This window comes from Pyxicephalus adspersus, chromosome 3, assembly GCF_032062135.1.
Source record: "Pyxicephalus adspersus chromosome 3, UCB_Pads_2.0, whole genome shotgun sequence".
NCBI classification, from domain to species: Eukaryota; Metazoa; Chordata; class Amphibia; order Anura; family Pyxicephalidae; genus Pyxicephalus; species Pyxicephalus adspersus.
The window spans coordinates 83,158,382-83,172,187 of record NC_092860.1 but is presented as its reverse complement, the minus strand read 5'-3'; the positions used below and the strand labels follow the sequence as shown (position 1 = coordinate 83,172,187).

The 13,806-nt window shown below is 35.1% G+C and overlaps 1 protein-coding gene across 1 annotated transcript in view; it reads right to left on the bottom strand.

Annotated features, from left to right (window-relative positions):
* Positions 1 to 13,806, bottom strand: part of SHROOM3 (shroom family member 3) — a 172,341-nt gene that overhangs the window by 133,900 nt on the left and 24,635 nt on the right. The window contains exon 2 of the mRNA XM_072405481.1: positions 5,110 to 5,264. Coding sequence (XP_072261582.1) covers positions 5,110 to 5,264 — 155 coding nt within the window. The remainder of the gene's footprint in view (positions 1 to 5,109; positions 5,265 to 13,806) is intronic.

Here is a 13,806-nt window from a genome sequence, read left to right as displayed (position 1 = left end):
GGTGCTATACGATCGTTCATATATATCGTGCAGGAACGTTCGTCGTTCGTTTTCCGACGATAATAATTGGAAGTGTGTACGTAGCTTTACACAGCTTTACAATCTTGACCCAATCTTCCTATGAAAATATGAAAAATAAATTTGTAGTAAAATCAAAAGAAAACAAATAAAATATTACCAAGTAAAAAAGGATAACATATGCAAAAACAATAGAATTTGCCCTTATATTAAGCCTACGTACACTCTAACCCACAGTACTAGCCATCATATTACATAGGATAAAGATGTAAAATAATGTTTAATGTTCAACTCTATGTTCATATGAGAATTTTATAAGATTTCACTATGCCTTATTAGGTAAAGACTCAGGACTTAAGACTTATTATCTTACATGAAATTATTTTTTTTTGTCCTTGATTGACACACAAACTACAGAATTACTATCACAGTATATGAACAATACCTTGAACAAATACTATCATCATTTCGGTCTTTGTACAATATTATTTTATTATCTGATATGTAATTCTTTTTTACTGTGTTACTGTATCTTGAACTAACATTTTTGTAATTACCCTTACCTACTTTGATTTTATTATTCAGTCAAGTACAACGTACTCTATATATCCCTGTGGAAGCCGAATGGCGAAATGCGCCAGCTACGTTAATACTTACCATTTCATTAGGAAAAACAATGTACTAGTTGAGCAACTATTTTCTCACACTGAATGTATGGTAAAAGCAAAGCATTGTATGTTCCTTTTTAGTGTGAATTGTAATTTCACTTTGTAATTTTGATGTTTTTTCACAATATAGATTCCTTACTGCCGCACAAAGAAACCCTAGCTTTCTCGTTGCTTTGTTCTATCCATTCTTAATATATAATTCAGGGAAGCGGCCATGAACATATGTAATAGATGAATAACTATTAGCAAAACCCTCTTACGAGTATAGAAAGGTTGCAGCTTCTATTACATTTGTATTGCTATCTGTTCCTATTGTTAGCATTTCTCTCCCATTAAACATGGCCAAAGAAAAAAAAAATTACAAATGCGTTAGTACAAACTTTCAAACTAAAAATGGTGGCGTGGCTTGTTTGATTTTAAAAATGAATCTTTTTTAGAATAAAATATCTTTCAAATGCACAGGCTTTAGAAGGAAACTTAGAAGTGTGAAAACTGATAAGCTACATTCTTGATTTAAGTTGCTCAACTGTGCACCTGTAAAATTGGTATTTCTTCAGTCATGTCGGGAAAAAACATCCAATGTTCAATAAACACAAAGCACTGACCTATACATCTCCTACTTAAAGTGCAGTACACTTACAGTACCACCCCGAAAAATTGCGCTTCTAAATCTGCGGCTTCACAAATTCACTTTTTTTTTCTTGGATATGATACTGTAAATTACTATATTTTAGTCCCATCGTAAAGAAAACACTAAGGCCTCTCATAATATTAGAACAGAACACTCATACGCTATAAAAATGCTGGCGAAGAAGATGAAATGTGCTTGCGTGGATGTAGCCAAGCAGAACGCATCTTCAATTTTCCTTGCTTTCTATTGGCTGCTCTCATGTGATGCCTTTTTTTCAACATTTGAATCTAGGTCCCGGCTCGGTCAGTTTATCGCGCGTCACAACCTTGTTCATTAAGGTAATGTACTGTATCATGTAGTGTGTTAGCTTTGTGTGATTAATGTATTTAATTTGTGTTTTCTGCAAACCCTAAGATGACTCCCAAACGGCCTGCACCTTCTAAGGATTCTAAGGCTTCTGGCAAAGAAAATTATTAGGCCGAAGGCTACTATGACACTTCAGAAGAAGATGGAATTGTTGGATATGCTTCTCGAAAAAGAAAACTTTGTGGCTGTAGCCCACTAATACAACATCAATGAAAGTATGGTACGCTTCATCCAGAAGATCAAAGCAGCTATTAAGCGTACCGTTTCATCGAGTTTTGTGAAACTGCTAAAAATGTTTCAATGTTAGGAATAAATACATTGTTAGGATGGAATCGGCATTGGCGTTATGGATAAATGATTGCAGGAAAAAATATATCCCTTGAGATGGCAACATTACCAGAGAAAAGGCACGGAATCTGTACCAGCAGTTTTCAATGGAAGAAGGCGCAGAACAACAACCAGGAACATCAAGGGACACTGAAGATTTCGTTGCCAGTAGGGAATGGTTAGACCATTTTCAAAAACGGTTCAACTTAATTTCAGCATCGTTGTATGGAGAGGCAGCATCCGCCAACACAGAGGCAGCAGAGAAGTACTTTGAAGGCCATTGTCCGGGAAAAGAGATACAAGCCCGTACAAGTATTTAATATGAAAGAGACTGGCTTGTTTTGGAAAAACATGTTGTCTAGAACGTATTTTAGGAAGGACGAAGCTAAAGCTCCAGGGTTCAAGGCACATAAAGACAGGGTAACACTCATTATGTGTGGCAATGCTGCTGGTCACATGCTAAAGGCAGGCATTATTTATAAATCAGCAAACCCTGGGGCCCATGAGAACAAGTACAAAAACTACAACTGTTCTGGATGCATAACTGTAAGGCCTGGATAACGAAAACCTTGGTTTCGCACTGGTTCCAGCAGTGCTTTGTCCCTTAAGTAAAGGAATACCTTGGGTATGAAGTTCAAGGTGTTGCTGCCTATGGACAATGCTGGTGGGCACCATGCAGATATGTATTCTGAGGGTGTTCAAATAGTTTAGTCAAATAGAGTTCCTGCCTCCCAACACCACCTCCCTCATCCAACCTATGGACCAAGGCGTGATCCGAGCATTTAAGGTCTTGTAAACGTAGATCTTACTTCAACATCTTGTGAGTGTAATGGACACAGACGAGAACATCATGCTAAAGGGGTACTGGCGTGAATTTACCATCTCATTGTGTCTGTCTGTCATCCAAAATGCCCTCAAGGAGATGAAAAAAGAAACACTCAATGCATGCTGGAAGAAGCTTTGGCCAGAGTGTGTGCATGATTACAAGAGCTTCTCCCTGACAAAATTCAGCATGTGGCTGCCGACAAGGCGGTGAGACTGGCTAAATTACTTGGTGGCGAAGGTTTTGATGACATTACTGAGGAAGAAGTACATAGCCTCATCGATGCCCATTCTGAACCCCTGACAGATGCTGATCTAGAGGTGTTGATGAAGTCTGCCAGTGAACAGGATGTGGAAGCAGAGTTGGAGACAGATGCAGAGAAAGAACAGGGCCTGACATTGAAACGTTTGTCAGAGATCTTGAGGACAGCAAGGAATGTGCAAACGATGGTTGAGTCATGGGATCCTCACATGATTCGGGCATTAAAATTTAACACTGGCTTTGATACACTGCTCCAGCTGTATAAAAATCTCCTAGACACCTTGGAGAAAGAACAGCAGCAACTTCGGATAACAATGTTCCTCACAAGGACCAAAATAAGCCAGAAAGAAACCCCACCAGAAGATACGGCTCCTGTAGTAGAGCCAGAAGAATCATTTTTTTTGGAAGCTCCTACAGAGGCGCCCATGGAGATGTAAATCATCTTCTCTGCTGTGCAGTAAACTTCATCATCACACCTTCATCATAATGTTACAGTACTCCACAGCCTGATTCATCAACATCAATAAACATTATTGGTGAGTACCCGTACATAGATTTTAGTACAGTATTGTTTATATTTTTTACTGTGTAAAGTACAGTACTGTATTCTTTATTACCTTTACCTTCAATACCGTACTGATGTGGGCAGGCACAAGGTGGCATCCAAAATGTTCGCATTTTCACAATTACTCAGGAGAATACTGGGCTAGGGGCACATATTCCTTGGGGGCTGCTCTGTTTTTTTTTTTTTTTTCATGTGACTATTACCAACAATTTTTTTTGCTTGCTGAGACCACAGGTTCAAAGCTGCAATGGAGCACTCACTCAATCCATTGTTTAGCCTGTGGTACTGCTTCCTGTCTGTCAGTAATGTATCGCTGTCTGAAAAAGCATCAAGTCTTCTGATCCCACCTCCCCTGACATACTTTCAAATTTTTGGAAGTGTGGAGTGGGTCAGTGCTTTTTCAGCTTAGCTAAAGTGCTAGTTCTGAGGAGGGGAAAGTTAAGGAGAGTTAAAGGACTAAAGGACTTAGTAAGGCTAAAGGATATTTAATGGCACTCAGTAGTAGGGATGCATTCTGACTGATCCTCTTTCTATCCTGGCTAACAAACTCTGTCCTGGCTTGCCCCTTGTGACCCAAATGACCCCTTCTGCATGGATTGATCCTTTTTACCCTTCTGTTCTTGCTGACTTCTTGTAGATCATGGTTTCCCCCGACTTTTCTGGCATATTCCCCTTTGCCCTGACTGTACCCCTTTTATTAACCCCATCCAACTATCTCAATCTGTGTTGTGTACATTTTCCCAAGTTAGCCCCTCTGCCCTGGCTGGTCATCTTTTTGCTGGCTGGGCCCAATTTCTTCCTGGCTGACCTCCATCTTAGATGACACCCTCCTTTTCTTGGCTGCCCCTTTCCATCATAGCTGACCTCCCCCATCATGACTGGAACGTTTAGATTGGGTTGGTAAATGTCAGAACTTCTGTTGCTTACCTGCTGTTGTCTGTGTCTCTGTTGAGAGATACTACATTCTGCTTGTCAAATAGAAAAAAGAATAGAAACCCAAATGACAGTACAAACCTAAAAAAAAGGTTCTGACCCTTTGTCATGTTAAAAAACAAAACTAAAACAACTCCAGGTTCTTTTTACTTTGCAGGATGTAAAAGGGATATCCCTCTTAAGTGAAGAAGATGGGGAAAAAAACCAACAAGGATTTTAGTCCTTCACAACAGTATACAAAACTGTAGTTCATTATAATCACATAATTAATTTTTTCATTTTGGTAAATGTTCAACATTTTAACAATTTCCTAAAATGCCTTACATTGCTTTGGGAGATCAAATACAAGTGCTGAAGCCCCTATAAGTGGATCCCACTATCTCTAAAAATATATTCTTTTTAGCAGGAAATATATAACATGGAGCATGAAATGGAGTGGGTTTGGCATTTTGCTCAGGGAGATGATTTAATGGTTTAATTTGAGGATAGATAATTTGGTAAATACTATATGTCCTACCTTCGTACAACCAGCTGAAGATTCTTGTAGGAACTTTTTACAAGAGAGATGGCTTCCCTTCTTGAACTGCTTAGTTCCACATCATTGATTCTCACTAATTCATCTCCCACTTGTAGCTGGCATTCCAGTGCATCAACTTTCCCTCCTTCCTCAATCTGCAGATGTAAAAAAGGAATTAGATACCTAACATATAAACAAAATACCAGTAAGTAGCCAGGGCAAAGATGTATATTTTTGTCAGCCTCAGGAACTATTTATAAATTGGACACATGAACAGCAACCCCTAACTCTGCACTAGTAGAATGTCTACAGCAGCAAGATAACAGCATGGTAGCACCATTATTTCCATTAAAATAAAATTGCAGATTTGCATTAGGTAAAGCACATGTAAAATAACAATATATTTATTTTAACTGCTTGTATTCTCAGCTGCTATATTTGTAAAAAGGAATAAAAAAAAGGGAAAAAAAAACAAGCCGCTAACCTCTGCAGCTGCAAAAAATGTTTTACTGGTAAAAGGGAGAAAAAAGATAGGCAATGTGATTTCAATCCCCCCTCCTTTAAATAAATGTTTAAAAATTACAATCTTTAAATGTATTTATTTACATTTTTTTGTTTTTGGTTTATATTCCAACTTATTTATCTTAGTATATGGAATATGTTTATATGTTCTTCATTTTAAATTGAATTTTTTTGTAATGTTTTTCACTACTGCATGTATGTCCATTGGGGAGGGAAGGGATTACCATTTACCTCCTTCTCAGAAGACAAAGGAGTAAAACTTACTTATAGGAAAACCTATAGTAATATTAAATTACAACTAAACAGTTGTCACTAACACTGACATCCTTACTGAAAGACATGTCCTTTAGTACTTTTCTAGTAAGAAACATAGAAATCTAAAAAAAAATCTGAATAAGGTAAAGTTTCAAAACAAATATGTTGATTATTATAGTACAGTAGTAGTGATTTTTGTATTGATTAACTTTTCAAGTACAAAAAATAATTGTGTAGCTGTGCAGCCTTTAAGTTTCCAAGTAACAGATTGAGGTCTTACAATTGCTCATCACTTACTTTTTGTGACTTCCTGATGTAGACACAGCTTGATCTACTAAAGCAGTTTAGGATGTTGCTGTCTTTACTTGGCTTAGTGAAAAGAGTGAAACCTTTGTTACTTCTTACACACAGTCATTTTAATCAAAAATCGTTTTTACACTTCCTAACATGTGATTGGGTATTCTTTACATTTACAGATCTAAGAGAATTTACCCTTTGCAGAATGGATATTCACTCTGTTAAGAGATCAGTCTAATGTGCTTTAGTAAATCACCCCCATGTTTCTTTACTGCAATACAGGAATGCTGGGAAGTGTAGTATGGCATCTCTTGTTTTTTGGATGTCCCATGGTCATACCTGACAGACCTCCCCCCCAGCCTAATTTAGAGATGAAAAGAAATAGCTGCAATGCAGGGTGTGAGTACATCTATTATCTATGATTGCTATTGGAATTTGCCTTGTCTAAAATATGGGTTTATCTGTTTTATCTGGACATTACCATTTGTTTTAGTTATTTTTCCTAAACCTTTTCCAATGCATTATAATATTACAAATAATTAAACCAAACTGACCAGTGAATACCGGTGAATTTAGGTAATATTAATTTGATTTTACATTATTCCTGATGTTTTGTAATTGTAACTGGCTGGTTAGCATTCTTCTACATTCTTGCCAGCTTTATATTCTTCAAATCCAAAGACCATTATTTTTTAATCCTCTAAACTTCACCCCCACGAACATTCTTCCTTGTTACAAAAGCATCTTAATATCCCAGCAGAGCTGAAAAAAATCTAAGATGAAAATGTTTGCACCTCCTAACAAACATGAGACACCGAAGAAAACCCTTCGTAACAAACCATAGATTTTTGTCATAAGCTGTTTAAACTTTTAAATTGCAGAAATTAAAATCTATGCAAGAGATAAATCATGGAGTTAACTATTAAAAATATTTTAACATTTTTTAAAAGAAAATTTTCCTATAAGTTTGCTTAAAACTTTTACCCAGAACTGCAGTTATTGAACCAGAACAAATATTGCAGATAGTGAAGTCAGCATAACCTTACATCTGGTCTTCTAGTCTACATACTTGTTTTAGTACTAAGAATGTTGGACCACTCTAGGAGACTCTCATATGGCAAAAGGCTGCAGTTCTATTAAGAATAAGAAGCATTCTGAAAATATGGCTACTTACTAGGTATGAGGTATTCCTCAAATCAAAGTTAAAGTGGACTTGAAAATTATTGTTGGTCACACACTGGTTAAATGATCCACAATCACATAAACAAACAATATCTCGCTGATATTAATCGCTTAACTCTATTTGGTTAAATTTAAATCAGAATGAAGCTGTGGCCACCTTCATTGATTAATGTTACCTTGTAACGTGAATAGGGGATTCAAAGTAGAGCAGTACATTTTTAAATTAGATTTTTCTTAGATTTGATTATTTTATCAAATCTAATATTTAACCTGCTGAAAATTTCAGTGTATGGCAGCCTTTAAAGTGGTCCTTTGGTTTGCCCATGCAAGGTAAAGCAATAGGTTTTCTTTTAGGTTGACTCCTATTGCATTTACCTTTACACCACTCCCCCACTGTTCGTTGCTAGGAACTACTAAAAGAAACCCTGTACATGCTCACACAGGACTGAAGATTTTTTTCCTGGTATAATAATAATTCAGGGATGAGTACATTTAGAAATGTAATCTACCTGAAAATTTATAAATCACAATATTTTGGAAAATAAAGGTGGTTTTAAAGGGTGCAACAGTTCAAACATCGTTCCAGAAACTTCTTTCAACTATCATGGACCTGTTCTTGTGCCAAAAAATGATCTCTCATGAACCTTATTATTTTATGTTTCTTTCTCAGATGTTTAAAGTGGTGGGAAACACATTAAAAAGACCCTCTAAACTAATTAAATAAATTTAAATACCATAAATACATCAAAAGTTTAAAAAAAATAGCAGGAAAAAAAATGTTGATGTTGCCTATGTGAACTAGGGATTTGAGCCACAATATTTCTATAACTGGATGTACCAGCTCCTGGCAAAAAGATCAGTGAAGGAATGTAAGTATAATAAGCAGAGGTTGGATTGGTCTGGGCACAGATCAAAACTTAGGCAACATTCCATCTAGAAAACCTAATGGCCAAAAGCAGGGCAGATGGCAGGTTGACAAGGCACCGACGTAATGTTGTCAGCCTAAAACAGGAAGTACTATCACTAGGAAGATTATTTGAAACTCTGCAACAGATTCATTAAAAAAAAAGTTGATGAAAACTGTATAGATGAGACATGATGCAAAACTCAGTAAAAAAAGATTTAGGGTTTGCATTCAGAATAAAGAAGAACAAGAGAATTATTAATTTTAATGAAAAGGATTTAAAAAGAGACAGCATATTATGCAGCACTGTACATTAAACAGAATAAGAATAGATGAGGGAACAAGTAATAACCCTCCATTATTTTCATTGTCCCAATATTTTAGAAAATTGGTACTGTTTTAAGGTTTGAATCGATATATGTCCATAATATTTATATGTTCAAATATGTGTCCATATTTTATATATGTTCATATATATATATATATATATATATATATATAAATTGATCCAGATCAATACAAATAAAACTATACAATTAGGCTGAGTTTAAACACAAGGAAAAATAAATAAATAAACATAGTAGAAATCCTTAGTATTCCAGACAGAACCCTATATACACATTTATTTGCATATTTGATACAGAGGAAAGTGAAAAAAACAAGTTTGAAGCATGGTCTAATTTGGACTAACAAGGATAAAAATTCCCTGAATCAACAGTCTCTGGTGTCCTTTGTAATACCCTTAAATTGAATTCTCTGTATATATTTATATATATATATATATATATATATATATATATATATACACATACATACATATATATATATATATTAAAATGTGTTTATATATTATATTGTGATTGTTTTAATAAGAAGAAGAAAAAAAGCATCTGTTCCATGGCGGTCAAGTCTAATAAAACATAAATATATTAGTGTGACAGCTTTATTCTTATGTGTTTTCGGTTAAGGAGAAAATCCCAGTTCCTGATAAATTGTTTCTTTCAGCTATCTCACAGAGTTATTTCTCCATCCACAATTTAAATTCCCAGTGGATGAGAGCATTTTTGACCTTCATTTTTCATATCTCAATAAAAAATAATAATAGTGGTAATAGACTAAAAAGATTGGTTTGCTGGGCACTAAAATATATTTATTAGAATGCAAAAAAACATAGCAAAAGGAAGAACCAAACCCTGCATTTCAACAATTACATCCAAATGAATGTTTAACCAATTTAAGGGAAAAAATGTGAGTTAATAAAAAAATGCTCCTTACAGTTGTATTATGCTGATTACACATATATTTACCCATTTCAGATGTCAAAAGGACATAGTGGTCAGTTTAGGTTTTTTGTTAGTAAAGGTTTTGGGGTCAGGTTTACCTTTACTGTTAAGCTTAGGGCATGAGTTAGGTTAAATCCTAGGAATTACTTATCATTATTATACCCAGATTTTAAGTGGAACCAAAAGTTCCTGCATAAAATATATGTGTAATTGATGTTGTCTATACGTTATGTTACTAAGTAGGATGAAATATGTAACGGATGCATATAAAAATTTTTGAAAAATATAAAAACAAGATATCAGGTGACGTGTGACACAAAAGTAATAGTTATATACAGCTAACTATTGTTTGAAAGGACCAGGTTCAAAGAGTAAAGTAATGCCTTCTGTAGGCTGCACAGATAATAAAAATAATGCAGTCCATCAGCCTATTTTGAACCAGTAAGTTAGCTGACAACCTATACTGTATTTCTAAATTTATATTTGTTAAGCAAGATTTACATAATGCTGCCCACAGTGAAATAGTGAATCTCTGGAAAAGGATGGATACACATTGAATTGGATGCACATTTGGACTAAACAAGTCATAACAGGCCATAGAAGAGATTGGCAGTGTAACTACTATATTTAGCGCAATAGAATAATGTCTGTAATAATAGTGTTTCCTGGTTTAACTAATGTTATTTATAATAAAATACTTACTGTAAATCTTTCAAAGTTAGGCTTTAATAAGTGGAAAACACTATTTTCAGTTACTGAAAAGAATGAACAGTACTTGGAGAGACAAATTAGTGTGGTGCAGCTTGGCCATGCATTCCTTACTGTCATGGGTCATTGCCTCTAACAGGCTGATACATCTCAGAATCAGCTGTCCCACGGGATCTTTACAACACATTCTTGCAGGAACCCCATGCAGAGCAATCCAGGAGGTAGAGCGCTCCCTCCATAGCAACTACTGATACAGGCCACTAGTTCCTGTATTGTACCATTTTTTATACATGGAAACTAGACTTCAGTTCTAATAACTAATTGTTGTATTATACATAACTCTTTTCTGCCCCTGTGATCTTTTCAATACATTTTCAAGACAATCTGCCACTAAATAAATCCAAAGGCTATATCAACATCAGGATCTAAACAGTCAATAGGCAAAAGCAGAACAATTCATACATATTCAGATCTGATGATGACCACTTTTAATGTCCAAGGACTAAATGCAGATTTGCATTATACACTGTAATAAATGTGGGTAAAACATGAACAAGACATGGAACAGAGTGTTATCAGAAGAGGAACTGGATCTTCTGCCCCAATGTAAAGTGGGGGCATGTCATCCCATTATCGACATCTCAAATGATGCAGCATCTACAGTTATGTGTACAGAAGATAAAGATTGCTGATGTCTTTATACTTGGCTCATGGCAAGACCATGATTCAGTTAGCAGCAGATCAAACCATAGACAGTAGGCTCCTTCATTATCTAAAAGGTGACAAAACAATACCATAGGACAATGAGTACTAAAAACTGTGATCCAATACAATCCATCACTGCTATTTAGGAATCCTTTATGCTCTTTGAGCAGGGTTCAGAGCATTGTGTTCAATATGAAGATCTGATGTAATATTTATATAATAATAATATAAATAGTAATATATCATTTTAATAATACTGTCTTTAGCGAATGATGCTTGACAGTCCCTTTATTTAATGGGTTAAAATTTGTGATCTAAGTACTAATGAAGAAGGGGTATATTTTGCAGCTTCTTCATTTACTATTTGACCTCTGGAACTTTTTAGAATGTTTCAGAATGACATCTGGATTGTAAGAGCAGTTAGCCAGAATCATTTTATTCCCCAAATTAAATATCTATCTATTCTAACATATTTAGGAATAAATTTGGATTCAGCACGTCCCATATTTGAGCAAGGACATATCTAAAGATTCAAAGTTGGTACACCTGTATTCTTTAGTCCTATAGTAGCCACAAACGGGTAACTGAGTATACAGTGTGATGGCATCTAACCCAAGCATTGTACCTGCCACACAATATTACCTTTATGATGCATAGCTTTACTATAATGATATATCAATGCAACAGCTTTACTAAAATGTTACATATAAGGTTTAAGTACTAAAAATAGGTAATATTATAATACCTGTGGCAGTTAACACCTGTGTTATGTTTATTATTGACCAGTTAGGTGTAAAATTTTTGTTTGTGTTATTTGGGCAACAACTGATTGTTACTTAAGATGAAGTCTTAAAGTCATAAAGAACTTAAATTATACATATTTTTTAAATTAATGTGTAATATAACAAATTTCTACTATATGATATACTTAAGCAATTATTAAAATCAACTCATTATTTCTATTTATACAGTACATTTTTTAAGAATTTTATGAATATGGATGCAAGTTGGAACTCAGTATCCAACTGTTCCAATAAATATTATTGTTATTGCTAAATTATGTGTGGGATGGTCAAACTTGCATGTCAATGCTAGCTTTTTCAAAACATCTAATAATTCATCTTGTATCAAACTAATTGTATTTATGTATCTGGGTGTGGTTATTGTACTGAAACATTTTCCCTGACATAGGATTCAATGCAGGAAAAGGCTGTATAAAGTTGATTTATCATGATTTTGAATTCAGCTTCCACATGGACCTGGGGCAATATTAATAATCACAGGAAAACATTACTATGTGCTTTATCCTCCAGACTAGAATTTTTCTTGTTAGTTTTCCTCATTCTTCTCTGGTCCTTACAGAAAGTTACAGGATTTTTTTTTTCACCAATCTCACGAAAAAGAAGACACTGTCAGCACTACTCATCTCAGAGAGGATCACAGTGATTAGGACAAGTTTTTAAACATATCTCACTGATTGTCCATCAAAGCAGCTGTCAAAAAAATGACTGGATAGGGAGACATCTCTTGTCCATAAGTAGAATAGAAAAATATACAGCTGACATCCATAGAGATGTAAAACAAGATTAGTTTTAAAAGACATACAACTTCTAATGAATAGCCCTAAGCTTCCATGAGGCAGTGTTGTTTGTGCAACATTGTAATTTGTTGCCATCTTGTGGTGATTGCACAAACTGGTGCAAAAGAGGTAAATGGACTAGTACAGAAATGGAAGCACTGTTCCTTTTCACGAATGACATGTAAATCTTTTTTTTAGCTTATGAGGGCAAAATAGTTTAAGGATAATTGTGGTTCTACAACAAGACATTTTCCACCACACAGTTCAGTTGACCTGTATCATAAAAGTTACCAAAGAACGATAAGCTACTTTGAGCAGCAATAAAATTATCAGAGGGACTTTGGATTCTTTTTATAAATCAGGGAATCTGACATTCCTTCAGGCATTCCCTGATGGGAATCAATTACTGCCATTGAAACACATAATCCCCATAAGGGAATTTTTGTGGGAATGTCTGATTCCCTGTTTTATAAATAAAGCCCCTAGATTTTAATGAAGAACTACAGAAGATAACTGTATATAAAAGTGAATTAAGCACTACCATTAAAAACACATGCACCAAAAAGATACATATACAGCAAATGTTTGGTGAATGTCACAATCATTGAACTCACATCCTCATAAACAGAATAGTAACATTTACTCCACCTCTAGAGATCACTACCGGCAGGTCATATAAAATATCTGTCTAATAAAAAAGGGAATGAGCTTGTCCCTTTCTTAGTATCTAGATGGCTTTTCAGAAAAATGTATAGCATGAACAGAATCACATTCATGCAGAAATGAATCCTAGTTCAAATAATCAATTCAGTCCCCTCCTGACTCTGTTAAAGCTGAAATAAACTTGCCTGGTATGGATGAGCTTTTGCCATAAATAGCAAATGTGCACAGTATAAATGCAAATTCTGGTACAGATCTATCTGCCTATTTGTACCCTCCAGAATTAATGGACCAATAATGTAATCATATCCTTCCCTACAATATGACTCCCTTTGAAAACTGCAAATCCTGCAGATCCTCCTGCAGATCCTCTAATTGACCTTGTCGGCTCAATGCAGTGCTAGTTGAATTGAACTGTAATGTCATGCTGCATTGGTATCTACCCTGTTTCCCCTATAATAAGGCACTGTCTTATATTTTTTGAAATGCCAAAATATGCCCTAGGTCTTATTTTCAGGGGGATGTCTTATTTTTCCATGAAGAAGACTACAGTACACATTTATTGTTGAAAATCACTCATGTGCTATTCATTGTCCCCTTCT